Source organism: Leptonychotes weddellii, chromosome 5, assembly GCF_054177405.1.
Source record: "Leptonychotes weddellii isolate Sample4059 chromosome 5, ASM5417740v2, whole genome shotgun sequence".
NCBI classification, from domain to species: domain Eukaryota; kingdom Metazoa; phylum Chordata; class Mammalia; order Carnivora; family Phocidae; genus Leptonychotes; species Leptonychotes weddellii.
The window spans coordinates 118,727,142-118,742,338 of record NC_138373.1 but is presented as its reverse complement, the minus strand read 5'-3'; the positions used below and the strand labels follow the sequence as shown (position 1 = coordinate 118,742,338).

Sequence of the window (15,197 nt, the reverse complement as noted above, 5' to 3'; positions counted from 1 at the left end):
TGCTTGTGTTCCCTCTCTCGCTGTGTCTCTCCCTGTCAAATAAATAAATAAAATCTTTAAAAAAAATAAAAATAAAAATAAATAAATAAATAAAAAAGAATTTGGGAGTTTGGAATTTGTCCTGAAGAAAACTCTTTGCCACTAGAAAGCCATTAAAAAGTTCTAGCAGGGGATGGGGCGCCTGGGTGGCTCAGTCGTTAAGCGTCTGCCTTCGGCTCAGGTCATGGTCCCAGGGTCCTGGGATCAAGCCCCACATCGGGCTCCCTGCTCGGCAGGAAGCCTGCTTCTCCCTCTCCCACTCCCCCTGCTTGTGTTCCCTCTCTCGCTGTGTCTCTCTCTGTAAAATAAATAAAATCTTTAAAAAAAAAAAAAAAGTAATGGTTCAAAATTTAAAAAAAAAAAAGTTCTAGCAGGGGAATGCCATGGTCAGACTTGCCTTTTCTAAGCACACACACTGGCTGCAGAGCCAAGAATGAACAGCTGCAATAATCCAGGGAGGGAGAGAGTCATGGTGGCTTGAAGTACAGCAGTGGCGGTGGGGATGAAAAAAGGCAGATGGCTTAGAAATATATTTAGAAGGTCAAAATGATAGGAAGGACTTCATGACTGATTAGATGTGGGAGAGGAAGAGAAGAGAAATCAGGGACAAAACTGAGTGGATGAGGTTATTCACTGAGATAGGGATACAGAAGGAAAAAAGTAAACAGTGAGCTTTATTTGGGACAAGTTAATCAGTAATGACTGTGGAACAAAAGAAATGTAGAACATAAATGGTTTTAAGAGTAACAAGTCACAGAAATTCTGGGAGTGAAGATATAGAGATGTTGAGATATTAAGGATGTTACAATTCTCAAATGGCAGGCAGCAGAATCATTATTGCTTCTTAAGGGCAACAGTGTGCCAAACAATGTCAGACAGGAGGACAGGAATAATTTAGCAGTCTGTGGAGGTACAATGAGGACTAAATGAATGACTTCTCTTATACCAAGGACTACAAATACATTACAGTGTTCCACATTAAGAAACAGTAAATAGATTTCATAAGGATTTCCTTCCACCAAAAAGTAAAAATAAAAAAGCTGGGTTATAATTTTTCATTTAGTCCCAGCAGCTATGTCCCATCAAAGACCTAATATTTTAATTCTTTCCCCCCAAAAGCCATGTTTTTATTAACTCATAAACTAACATGTTAAATTTGCAAACTACTGTACTGTATCAAAAATAAAGTCTATGTTTAACCACTCCGTATCCAAAGAACTCAACATACAAAAGGCATTAAAATGTTTGCTAAAGAATGCCAGAAAAAGGGATGCCTGGGTGGCTCAGTCAGTTAAGCGTCTGCCTTTGGCTCAGGTCATGATCCCAGAGCCCTGGGAGCAACTCCTGCATCAGGCTCCTTGCTCAGTGGGGAGCCTGCTTCTCCCTCTGCCTGCAGCTGTCCCGCTTGTGCACTCTCTCCCTCTCTCTCTAACAAATAAATAAAATCTTTAAAAAAATAATAAAGAATACCAGGGGGGAAAAAAAAAAGACATATTGTATTTTACACCAGGAAGGTATTACCATGTTATAAGATCTAGTCTAGGAAAAGAAAAGTTCTCCAGGAAAATCTAGATACTAGAATATTCTTTCCATTTCTTAAGCACAAGGGTTTTACAGGACTATAAGCATATCTAAAGGGAATTAGAAGGGGCCAAATTCAAGTTACAAGTTATAAGGAGCCAAATTCAAGTTACATGAATTCCTACTAAGAGTGCCATCAAAGCAAACTCTTAAAAAATAACAGTTGATTTCCCAATTGTTTCATGTTTTTTTCCGATAGAACTAAATTCTAAAACAGTCACAGTAAAAATAGAGTGAAACCCAAGTGTACTAAAATAGAACTTTTTAACTCCAAGACAAGAGGACTCTTAGTGATTCCATCTCTCCCCACTCATTTTCTCTATCTTCTTGCTCATTCCTAATCACTGAATACCTACTATGTGCCAGAATCTTGGCTAGATGCAGGTGAAATACTTCAGGCCCTGCCCTCATAATGAGTCAGTTTACTGGTCTTCAGAATACAAACATTCACTAAAAATAGCACCTACTTCAAGGACGTGAAATTCATTTTGCATTTCTTATTTAGACAAGACAAAGAGGTGGGTGTTACTGAGTATTTTCCCTCTAAAGAACTTAAGTCTTTATGAAAGAAGGTAAGGGGCTATCTGATATACACCCAATGCCGAATATAGTGCTTGGAACAAATCAGATGCTTAATAAATATTTGTTGAATAAATGAATGAAAGTAAACTAACAATCAGAGCAATGGGTCTAAGGCCAAAACCTATTTCAGGCTATCTCCTTTCTCCTGCCTTTTCTGTGATAGGTAAATTCAACTCATTCTATTAATTCAATTCTGTCCACCAGTTATAGAAGACACAGGATGGTCTTTACAAGCAGTGTCCCTGTTTCTCCCCTCAATATTCACAAGAGAATGTCACTTTCTCTGGTTGGTTGACTGTTAAAACATATTGTTCTACAGACAGTTAAAAAAAAAAAAAAAGCTGAACTCTAAAAACTAATCAGGGTTTCTAATCAAACTCAAACCTATTTTCAAAAGCTCAGCTAAAAACAATATTCATGTAAAATTGAATTCATCCACATGCTGACAAAAACCTACCCTTGATTTAGTCAAATCATCAGAGACCTGAAGATGTCAAATTGGTACCCTGTATTTAGTAACAACTGAACTACCCACTGGCATAAAACTATCAGCATCCTAGAGGCATTACAGGGTCCTTTTTTCTTACCAAAAAGATACAGAGGCACCTGATGGTGCAGTCGGTTGAGTGTCCGACTTTTGGTTTCAGCTCAGGTCATGATCTCAGGGGTCATAGGATGGAGCCCCACATCAGGCTCCACATTCATTGTAGAGTCTGCGTGAGTTTCTCTCTCCCTCTGCCCCTCCCCCCACAGGCTGTCACACTATCCTCCTCCCTCAAATAATCTCTAAAAAAAAAAAAAAAGATGCAATATACCATATAAGTACATACGTTATATTACATAGTACAAAAACCTACAGGAAACTTTATTCTCTGGTCTACCCTTCAGAAACTAGATTTTTGGGGTTTTACTTTTGGTTTTATTTGAGTGTGGATCCTATCATCCTTATAATGGATCAGGTTCCCCTCTTTACTTTGGCTGCTAAAAAACTTAAGAGCTAAACTGTGCCCCACTAAAGCATAGAGTTTATTTAATAAATATACTTCCAGTACCATTTACCTTTTTTACCCTTACTTTCCTTTTACTTTTTTTTCTAATGTATTTTACATAACTATATTGCTTTTATATTTGTGAGCAGCTTAAATCTTTGTGGAAAACGGCAGCAAAAATAAATATTCAACTATTTCCTAACCAATGATAATTTTATAATGTTTAAGAAATATGAAAGATTTTCCTTAACAATAGTAGCAGCTAACATTTATTGAGCACTTACTTGACACCAGGCACTGTTCTGAATGCTTTGCAAATATTAACTCATTTAATCCTCTTTACAATTCCATGATGGAAATATAATTATTCCTCATTTACAAATGAGAACACTGGGCTCAAGGAAGTTAAGAAATTTGCCCAAAGTATACAGCCATAAAGCAGTGGAACCAGAGGTCTGAACCCAGACAATCAAACTCCATCTCCTTACCCACTGCCCAATTAGGATGATTTTTCATTCATCAAAACTACATGATTTCTGAAACAAGGTATTTTTCAATTCCTAAAGTAAAAATGAGAATCAGAGGTAGAGCTAACTTCAAAAATGGAAGTTTATACCCATACCAAAACCATATTGTAAATCTTTAAAATTCTGCTATACCCAATGACTTGCAGAGAAATTGAGATTACGAATTAACACCTACACAGCATCTACCACGTGCTAGGATTTCTTCTAATATATTTACTTATTGATCCTCTCCACAATCCCATAAAGTAGGTACTATATCATCCCCATATTACAAACGAGGAGACTGAAGCACAGAAAGGGTAAGTAATTTGACTGACGTCACAATAAGTGTGAAGTTAGGCAGAGGGAAAAAAAGAATCTCAAGCAGACTCCAAGCTGAGTGCAGAGCAGATGCAGGGCTCCATGTCATGACCCTGAGATCGCCACCGGAGCCAAAATTAAGAATCAGATGCTTAATCAACCAAGCTACTCAGGTGCCCCAGATTTTGTTTGTTGTTTTAAAGCAAGAAACAATCAGATTTGTACATTACAAAACAAACAAACCAACCAACCAACCCTCCAGTGGTGGTGTAGAGAGGGGACTGTGGGCAAAGAAACTGCAACAAGGAGAAAAATCAGCTAAGAACTCAAGACTAGAGGCAGACTAAATGGACTAAAAACAGAGAATGAAGAGTATGCAGAAATTTAAGAAACTTCTTTAAGGTAAACTGGTAGGACTTGGTTCTTGATAAATTTTTATTGAAATGGACGTCTCCAAGTTTGTTTTACATGCAACCACTGAATGATACCATTAAACTAGATCTGAACTTACTGAGGGAAGAATAAGTTGGGTTTGCGCGTCATGATAGTATTATTTGGGAGAGGAGCAGGTTTTGGCATAGAAACATAATTTAGGTGGTATGATGGTAATGGGTGTCAAATTACAATGAGTGAAAATAAATGAGATGATGAAGCACAGTTATGAAATAAAAGACTAATTTTAAGAAATCAGATTATGGGGACACCTGGGTGGTTCAGTCGGCTGAATGCCCAACTCTTGATTCCAGCTCAGGTCCTGATCTTTGAGTCATGGCACTGAGCCCTACGTGGGGGCTCCATGCTCAGCAGGGAGTCTGCTTGAGATTCTCTCTCTCCCTCTGCCCTTGCCCCGCTCACGCTATCTCTCTCTAAAATAAATAAATAAATAAAATCTTTATAAAAAAGTCAGATTATGGGGCGCCTGGGTGGCTCAGTTGGTTGAGCGACTGCCTTTGGCTCAGGTCATGGTCCTGGAGTCCTGGGATTGAGTCCTGCATTCGGGACTGCTTCTCCCTCTGACCCTCCCCTCTCTTGCGCTCTCTCTCTCATTCTCTCTCTCAAATAAATAAATAAAATCTTTAAAAAAAAAGTCAGATATGAAAGAGAGTAACTGGAAGGAAAGGGTGAAAAAAGTCTTATATTTCACAACTGGGCTTCACCATCTCAAGGATTCTCTCATAAACAATCCATGCCTGAAAGAGGGAAGCATAGTTCAAATGGAAAGGATCCCTTCTTGGAAAGACCTAAATTGAATCGGTCCAGACAGAAAATCAAGCAGGATAACTTTCAAGTATGTAATGAATCAAATAGAAAATCAGCATCTGCTATGAAGACTTAAAAACTAACAAGACAAAGAGCCTGAATAATCAAAAAAACTATGACCAATCTATCATTTAAAATAGCCAATATGTAGAAGTATGAAATCTTAATGTTTTTATTATTTCATGTAATCCCAACAACTCCAATACAAATAACAACTGGCACCACCACTATTCTGGAGAAAAAATTTACGAAGGACAGAAAAGTCATACTTGCTCAGCTTCCCAAGGTCACACTTCAAAGTAACAGCAAAACCAAGACCATATGTGTTATTCTGCGGCCAAGTCTAGTGGTCCATACACCAAACCACAAACATTGTCAAATAATTCAAAATGGGATAAGGAGAGCAGCACAGAGAAAATGACTCAAACTCGATCACCAGAGGAAGCTATTGGTGACAAATAAATACGTAGTCATTAGTTTTCCATGAGTCATCACCAGACCCAACTGTTTACGAAATACTCCCACAATAGGAAATACTGCCTGTGGCATGTCATGACAGTCCTAAATTACAGGCATTAAGATGTGCCCTCGGAACGTATATAGGCAATATACAACGATATCTCCTCCGCACTAATCCTAGTTCCTAAGGAACTAGGAGGGAGTTAAGACAGGATCACAGATACTCCTCACGAGAACATCATAGAGACCTCTATGAAATACCGTAACTAACGCCTTCCTAGACAAGCGTGAGATGGTCTAAGTCTCCTGCTCCCTGAGTGGAAACATGCCCTGCTGCTCATAAGCACCAGCCAACTCGGCAGTCTGGTAAAATGAATCCAATACACTCTTTTCTTCTACGTGCACAGCTGCACAACACCTGTTTTCAGCTCCTCCCGATGGGGGCAAAGATGCCTTCACCAGAGTGAAGCAGAGAAAGACGGGAAAGTTAGATTAACGCCTCAAAGGAAAAGAAAAAAAGACGCTGGAGTCAGAAGAGTACATCTAAAGAACTAGAGTAAGGAAAAAGTGAACCACAAAAGAAAGGAACTAGTCAACTGCCTGTCTCTTAGAAAAAGCAATACAAATTAAAGCCCCCTGCTGCGGGGCAGTGCAGAGCAGAACTGCGCCCGAGGCCTAGCTGGCCTTGGAGCAGGAGCCGGTCTCTAATTCCCGGACTGAGCCGGCAATCTCGAGAAAACAGCCGACACGACCAAGTCCTCTTCTCTTACATCCGCCACAAGCTGTTCCTGATACAGAATGGCCTTCACGTCCCTCCCCAACCGGCCTCCAAGCAACAAAAGCACACCATCCCAGAGAAAAGTAGGGACGTTCGCCGGGGCCGTTACTTACCTTCCCGCTCACAACACTCTCCGCCGCCATGTTTCCTTCGCGTGCCTGTGATGACGTAGCAGCGCCTCACGTGTCTCTGGGATTCACAACAACATCCGCCAAAACTAGGCTGATATCCGGGCGGGAAAGGGGCGGGGAGTGGAGGGAACAGCACGGAGCGAAGGGGCGGGTGAGAAGAACAGCCTAGCGCATGCGTACTGAGTGGATCACAAGCCGCTAGGGTGGGGTCTCTGGTGCATACCGCGCATGCGCCAATTTTTTTCCAAGGAGGAACGCTTAATTAAGGTGTTTTTGCCTTTGAGTTTTCCTGGGGTCGAGACTTTGAGCCACTCACAGGCCATTTCTGTTTGGTATGATGGGAAGAACATATATTAGGAGCCAGTAAACGTGGCCCTGGCTTTGTGGCCATAGGTAAGTCACACCTTCAGCCTCTGTTTCTCATCTGAAAATCGGGATAGTAAGACTGTGGCGAAGATTAAAGGAATCCCAGCCCTCTATCCGAGCACCCACACAGAGACTTTCCCCTTGTTTGTGAAGTTTCTGAATTTGAGTCTGATTACGGCAACTCACACATGACCTTGAGTAAGGTATTTTGATAGGAACTGCGATAATACCACGCCCTCGTTGCTCCGGAGTCCCAAGCACATAGCTCATAGCTCCTACACAGTTACTTAATAGCTGTGTGACTTGAAACAAGTTTCTAAATTCATCCACGCTTCAGGATGTAAAATGATTACCCATGGAGTGGTTGTAGGGATCTCATGGGTCAGTGCATGTGTGTCAAGATGATTTGTTGAGATATTAAGATACTGTTTTGTTCTCAGGGCTGCAAAAGAATGCGGGGGGTGGGGGGTAGAGAGGAGTAGAATGCCAGAGGGTGACTGGATAGCACCCCAAAGATCTGGGACTTTCCTTGCCCCAGGGCAGAATAAATGGCCCCTTTGTGTCAAAACATCTGTACCCACTGAGGTGATTCTCTCTCCGAACAATGGAGAGAGGTTGAAGACTTTACAGGTTGGTTAAGTGGCAACCAAAGGGAGTAACAGAAAAGGAGGGTTGAAAGTTCTGTGAATATCAGGAACCTAATGGGAAAGGGAAGTGGCAAGACCTTGTAGTATCCATTAGGGAGGCTGCACACTAGGCATGAGAGATTCTAATCACGGCCAAGACCCCATGTCCAAGCTTGGCATTGAATCAGCAAAGTAGGTCACCATCAAAGGATAAATGAGCTGGGGAAGTGAGCGTATTAGTAACCAGCACTGAGTGAAGACGAGGCCTTTCCCAAAAGAACTGGATTGAGTAAGACCCCTAGAACCTTCATACAATCCTAGGTATGGTGTGTAGATCCTTAATAGTGACCCACATTAAACTTTCCACCAGCTCAGGGCGCCTGGGTGGCTCAGTTGGTTAAGCGACTGCTTTCGGCTCAGGTCATGATCCTGGAGTCCCAGGATCGAGTCCCGCATTGGGCTCCCTGCTCAGCGGGGAGTCTGCTTCTCCCTCTGACCCTCCCCCCTCTCATGCTCTCTCTCTCATTCTCTCAAATAAATAAATAAATAAATCTTTAAAAAAAACAAAACAAAAAACTTTCCACCAGCTCAAAGTAATTGGGTATGGTTAGAGGAATTTTTTAACAGACATTTCTTACACCCTGTGTTTTGGAGAAAAGTTGAAGCCTAGTACGCTGCCTGGAATAGAACACTCAATAAATGGCAGCTATTATTTATATAATAAGTTTGGGAATTAAAGCTTTCTCACTGTAAACTTGGCATCCTAGTTTCATCTGCTGCTTCCATGTTTTAAAGCCTCATCCTTCAGATGCCCCTTAAATGCTGGCACTGACTACCCATGGGCTATCCTTGGGTTTCTTTACTTTTTTCCAAGCACATTCCTAGACCATTATCTTTATATATTCTGACATCACCACCTCCTATGTGCCAATGACTGAAATATCTCCAGCCCAAGTCTCTCCTAAAATTTAGGGCCTACGCCTGTTGCCTGCTGGACCTTTTTACTTGAATGACCCATCACACCTCAAAAAATCCTAAATCTTTGCTCCTTAAAATGTAGTTTGCAGACCAGCAGCGTCTGGAAGCTTGTTAGAAATGCAGAATCTCACATTGGGGAGGGTATGTGTTGTAATGAGCACTGAGTATTATATACGACTAATGAATCACAGACCTGTACCCCTAAAACAAATAATACATTATATGTTAATTAATTTAAAAAGAGGGGAAAAAAAGAAATGCAGAATCTCAGGTCCCACCCCAGAACTACTGAATCAAAAGTTGCATTTTAACAAGATCTCCAGGTGATTTTTGTGCATGTTAAACTTTCAGAAGCACAGTCTTAAATTTTGCTTTTGTTCTCTGAAATTTACTACCATTTGCTTAATTAGAGATGCAGACAGAGCACAATTTCTCCAGGAAAGTGTTGCTATCATGTTACCCAGTTCTGGGAAACTCGTGGCATGAGTTTTCTGGAGAACTCATGGCAGACATCCCCACTGTGTCTCTCCTTCCTATCCCCACTACCACTCCTACAGTTGAGGTCTCTGGTTACCCCTGGTTTGCATCTTAATTCATTCCCTTGCTTTCTGCTTCATCTTCCCCCTAATAATTCATAACCCCACCAGATTTGTCTTCCCAAAGCATAAATGTGATCATGTGAACTCCCTGCTTAAAATCCTTTAATGGCTTTCCATCTCTTCAAGGAAAAAGTCCAAATTCTCCAGCATAACATACAAGGCCCTTCATAAACTGTTCTTGCCTATTATTTTAGCTTTATCTCCCAACCTTACCCACTCAGACCCAAGTTGCCAACCATAGCCAAATATCTGCTGTTCCCTGAATATACCATGCTGTGTCCCAAGATCCCTTGAACTGCAGCAGATTGGCTTGGCTTGGATCCCTAAACCAATCACTGTGTCCCAAAATATATAGATGTTCTAACTGGCCAGATTTGACTCATGCCTACAGCCCCAGTCAAGTACAGAGAATGACAGGAAGGGTAATTCCCAGAGAAAAAATCAGGAACCATTCTAGAAAAAAGGGGAGTGGTTGCTGGGCAGGCCAAAGCAGACATTAATTACAGAGGATCCATCTGTGCACTCCCATGGTATCACACTGTAAAATACCTGGTTAACTGACCTGCCTTCCTTTCCCTGCTAGGCTGTGAACTAATGGAAGGTAGGAACTACACTTTTCATTGCTATGATCATCACTCTTGGCACAAATGCCTGACCCATAGCAGATACTAAATAAAGGTTTGTTTAACAAATTAAATCAGTTCTTTACAAATGGCAGTTAGGCTTTACATTCAAGAGGAAAGAGACCATTTTCCTTTTTCAGTGATATCCTCTATATGCAAAGGGAAGAAACAAGGTCAGGATTTCAGTGTAGTTTGTTTCATGTTTTAGTTTTTTACTATATTAGAAGAAAAAAATCATAGTACACTTACATGAAACAAATGGACAGGTTTTTAAAAGCAGCATGCATATAAATTTAATGTAAATAAAGTAATGGGGCTCCCTATAACTTAAAATAATTACTGTTTTCATGGGAGTGAGTAATTTTATAGTTCCTGAGTTCACTCCCGTGAACTATATAGTCATTCGCTAATTATAACTTATCACCCAAAAAGTTATCTGATGTAAAAGAATCTTAATAAGTATCCTAAAGCAACGTTAGACCTGGGCAGAACTTTAGCATTCATCTCCCCATGTTTTTCATTTGAAGAAATTGAGTCTCTTAAGAGATTAATGATTTGCCAAAGTCACAAGCTGCTTTATAGCTGAATTAGACTTCATTACTGATAAATGTCTTAGTCAGCTGTGCCACACTATCAGCTGAAAGTGATTACTCCCCTCTGTGAACTACAACATTTAATTACCCGTTCAGTTTGATCCCCCCTCACCTCAGTTTCTGACCAAACTATTTGTCTTTCAGAGCTTATCCCATGTCACACATCATCTGTTAAGACTTCTCAACTTTGCCACTACTCATTGACCTCTACGTTTCCTGAACTCTTAGAACAGTCAGACTAAACGGGGGCCTGGGTGGCTCAGTTGGTTAAGCGACTACCTCCGGCTCAGGTCCTGGGATCGAGCCCCGCATCGCGGGCTCCCCCTGCTCTGCGGGGAGCCTGCTTCTCCCTCTGCCTCTGCCTGCCACTCCCCCTGCTTGTGCTCTCTCTGTCAAATAAGTAAATAAAATCTTTAAAAATAAATATATACCACTGAATTGTACACTTAAACAGTGGCTGAAATGGTAAATTTTATGTATATTTTATCGCAATTTTTAAATAATTGGAAAAAATAGAGGAAAATATTCAGAATGGAGGGTTAAGCAGAATTCTTAGACTTGACATCAAAATCATGATCCATAAAGGAAAAGTGGATAGACTAGACTTTATCAAAGTTAAAAACTTTTGCTCTCCAGGTTGAAAAGGATGAAAAAAACAAGCTATAGACTAGGGTAAAACATTTGCAAACCACAAACCCAACAAAGGACTAGTACCTAACCTTTATAAGGAACTCCCAAAACTCAACATTTAAAAAACAGTCCAGTTAGAAAATGGGTAAAAGAAATTGCATTAATTTTCCATTGCTGCTCTAAAAAATTACTACAAATTTAGTTTCTGGAAAAAACACATCAGATGTCAACCACAGGTCTCATTGGCTTAAGATCAGCGTGTCAACAGGACTATTCCTTTCTAGAGGTTTTAGAGGAGATTCTATTTCTATGGTGTAAACCCTGAGAGTTGGGTTGTTTTTCCTTTTCTCTTTCTTCTTTTTGTAATGCAGGTGCTGACTTAAGCCTTGACTGCGGAGGCATCCACTGCAGAGAAACATCCTCTTCAGTGATGGCTATTTCAAAGAAACACATTGCCAGCCACAGGACTAGATAAAGACCCAGGTTACCTCCCCGCACTGAGTTTCCTTTGTTTTAGAGCTCTTGGTTGATTTTAATAACTGACCATTTGGGCCACTTGTTTTTTTTCTCTTCCTGCACTTTAAATTCCTACTGTTATGTTTTATTTATTTATTTTTAAAGATTTTATGTATTTGACAGAGACACAGCGAGAGAGGGAACACAAGCAGGGGGAGTGGGAGAGGGAGAAGCAGGCTTCCCACTGAGCAGAGAGCCTGAAGCGGGGCTCGATCCCAGGACCCTGGGATCATGATCTGAGCTGAAAGGCAGACGCTTAACGACTGAGCCACCCAGGTGCCCCATACTGTTATGTTTTAAATTTACTACTAAGGAGTGTGCCTGGAAAACCCCAGACTCTCACCCTTGATACCAGGGTATCAAAGACCAAACTTCTTGCCATATTTCTGCTCTTTCATTTGGAGAATGTTGTCTTTTGTCTTAAAGTTTTTCACTCAGTCTCAGGATGGCTGCAGCAGCCCCGTTAATCACATCCTTCCACAAAAACATGCAAAGGCCAGAAGAGATAAATTTCCTTTCATGGGTTCCTTTTGTAAGACTAATGAAAAGTCCTCAGGATTCTTTTTCTCAAATCTTACTGGCCAGAATTGCATCTCATTCTCAGTCCTAAATTAGTATGGCTCTGGGAATGTAGTAGGGCCCTGAAGTATATTTACTCAATACTAGAGAGCAGTTAGCAAAGAAGAAGGGAAAGATGCTTATTGGGTAGACAGCCTCTATGTATGCAACACCAGTGTAGAGTTGGAATTGAAAAGTTTGTTTCATCCTTAATGCAATTGAAAAGTAATACCTTTAGTTATCCTTTAAGGCTACTATCATCTTGCCCATGAATGACTATACCAGCTTCCTTGTACTTCCTGCCTAAAGTATTGTTCTCTTCTAATCATTTCTTCACAGTGAAGCACAGTGATATCTTTTTCTTTTCCAAATAACAGTGTAATTAGCCTGTTAAAATCATTCACTAATTTTTCATCCACATCGATGAGGTGAAAGCCAGGCCCCTTCCTTAACTACTCAGCCTATTTTCTACCATTTCCTGCAGAACTTGATACTCTAATGACCCCAAACTATGGTTCTATGAACTCCTTGCTATTTCTTCCTTTGCTTATGAAGCCCTTGTAGCCTGGCATGCCCTTGCTTTCCATTTCCAAACCTACCCATTTCAACCAGGAGATGTCTCCTCATCCTTTTAAGAATCAGCCAGGACATCAAATCTCTGGGAGGCTTCTCCACAATTCTTCTTCATAGTAGTGATAGTCGGGAGTCTCTATGAATAGAATTATAGGAGTGAGCTTGAGAAGCAAAGAGCTACTGAAACACAAACAAAAACTCCAAATCTGAGGCATGGCTATATGGAGAGAGTTTTTGAATAATCATCAATTGTTTGTATCTCAGTGACAGCCTATTTATACCATATTTCTTCTCTGGTGCTATGATGCTTTGGAAATAAAAGATCTACTAGGCAAATAATAACAAATAGCTTCCCAAACTGCTGATCATTCATAAAATGTTACATTTATCTCTGAATCATAACAGAGCTATTTTTTTTTAAAAGATTTTATTTATTCATTTGAGACACAGGGATACAGAGAGAGAGAGAGCATGAGGAGGGAGAGAGGCAGAGGGAGAGGGAGAAGCAGGCTCCCCGCTGAGCAGGGAGCCCGATGCTGGGCTCGATCCCAGGATGCTGGGATCATGACCTGAGCTGAAGGCAGATGCTTAACCATCTGAGCCACTCAGGCGCCCCAACAGAGCTAACTGTTGAGAAATGCAGTTATTGATGAAGCCTGAGGAAGTATTCTTGTTTTCTTCTGTCAAGGTACATATTACCCAATATCAAGTACTTCCTTCTCAGTTTCATTGCTTACCCAGTCACATTTTTCTCTACTTTAGTATGTCAAGAAACTTTATGTTAAGTCCTTTTTTTTTTTTTTTTTTTTTACTATTTATAAAATGAAGAAAGAAAACAGGAAATTTATAAGCTACTTGGGAAGAAAAGGGATTATCAATGTAACAATCATTTAAAATTATATTAGCATGAATCTACAACATTTCTCTTTCATACTCTGATGAAGCTATTGGAAAACAAAACTAGCAAATTCAAATATTTGCATAAACTGAACACTTGAAAATAACAGTTGTTGCCATCTAACTACTCCATCCAAAATTTGAGAGGTATGTTTCTGTATAAAAGCTATTTAAGCATCATATGTGAACATTTCCTACATATCAGCATATGCATGCATAGTAAGCGTACTTTCCCTTACTTCATACCCCCAACCTTGAGTCAGTATTAAACATTAAGACATATGGTATACATGGGACCTAATTCAGTCAGCCAATAGATTCAAGAATTGTACCTTCTAACCCTGTTATTAAAATTTAAGAATGTTTTGGAGTGAATTTTTTTTATTTTTAATTTGACGGAGAGAGAGACAGCGAGAGAGGGAACACAAGCAGGGGGGAGTGGGAGAGGGAGAAGCAGGCTTCCCGCTGAGCAGGGAGCCCAATATGGGGCTCGATCCCAGGACCCCGGGGTCATGACTTGAGCCGAAGGCAGAAGTTTAATGACTGAGCCACCCAGGCGTCCCTGGAGTGAATGTTTTAAGTGAACTATTTGATTTCCTTATTTGTAAGGGCATAAAGAATACAAGAGAAAAAACAAAAAGCCCTAAGGATCTACAGTATAGATTCTACACTAAATGCCAACATCCTAGGACTGTATGAAGAATTCCATTCTCTACATTGGGCAATTTGTATTGTCTGAAATTTTATATTGCTTTTCTTCCCTCTTGCTAGAAAGGTTTTTACTGAAATTGGATTCCCTTTTGGCAGTGGAGGGTGGTAAAGAATATGGTATCTGGAGACAGTCTTGGGTGAATCCTTACCCACAATACGACAGGGCAAGTGGTTTAATCTGAAATTTGTTTCCTCAACCAGTCAGTGGTTTAATCTTTAAATGTTACGGCATACAAGTTCCTGAACTTGTGTTCCTATGGGTCAGAAGCTTGGCAACTTAACAGGAGAGACACCAGACACCACACAAACCGGCAGGAAGTCCAAACTAGAAATTCAAGCCACAAACTTTACTCCATTTATTCTATACAAATGAAGATAAATATTTTACTTGAAGGGTGGGATATCAGTAAGAATTTCTAAGTTGACTTTTTTCTCTTCCTTTAAAATGTAGATATTCAGAATGCTTGGGTGGCTCATTTGGTTAAGCATCTGCCTTCGGCTCAGGTCATGATCCCAGGGTCCTGGGATCGAGCCCCGCATCGGGCTCCCTGCTTCATGGGAGGCCTGCTTCTCCCTCTCCCACTCCCCCTGCTTGTGTTCCCTCTCTCGCTGTGTCTCTCTCTGTCAAATAAATAAAATCTTTAAAAAAAATTAAAAATTTGGGCGCTTGGTGGCTCAGTTGGTTAAGCGACTGCCTTCAGCTCAGGTCATGATCCTGGAGTCCCTGGATCGAGTCCCGCATCGGGCTCCCTGCTCGGCGGGGAGTCTGCTTCTCCCTCTGACCCTCCCCCCTCTCATGTGCTCTCTCTCTCCTCTCATCCTCTCTCTCAAATAAATTAAAAAAAAAAAAAAATCTTAAAAAAAAAAATTAAAAATTAAAA

General features: G+C 40.6%; 1 protein-coding gene across 3 annotated transcripts in view; it reads right to left on the bottom strand.

The window, feature by feature from the left end:
- TBC1D15 (TBC1 domain family member 15) overlaps window positions 1-12,755 on the bottom strand; it is an 85,074-nt gene extending 72,319 nt beyond the window's left edge. For 2 of the 3 annotated variants that reach the window (XM_081822078.1, XM_081822080.1), the window contains exon 1: window positions 6,629-6,760. In XM_081822078.1, the coding sequence (XP_081678204.1) occupies window positions 6,629-6,658 (30 nt within the window). In that variant the 5' untranslated portion in view covers window positions 6,659-6,760. Of the gene's footprint in view, window positions 1-6,628; window positions 6,761-12,734 lie in introns of those variants that run through there. The other variant, XM_081822081.1, reaches the window with a different exon arrangement.
- Between the last annotated feature and the right edge of the window lie 2,442 nt (window positions 12,756-15,197).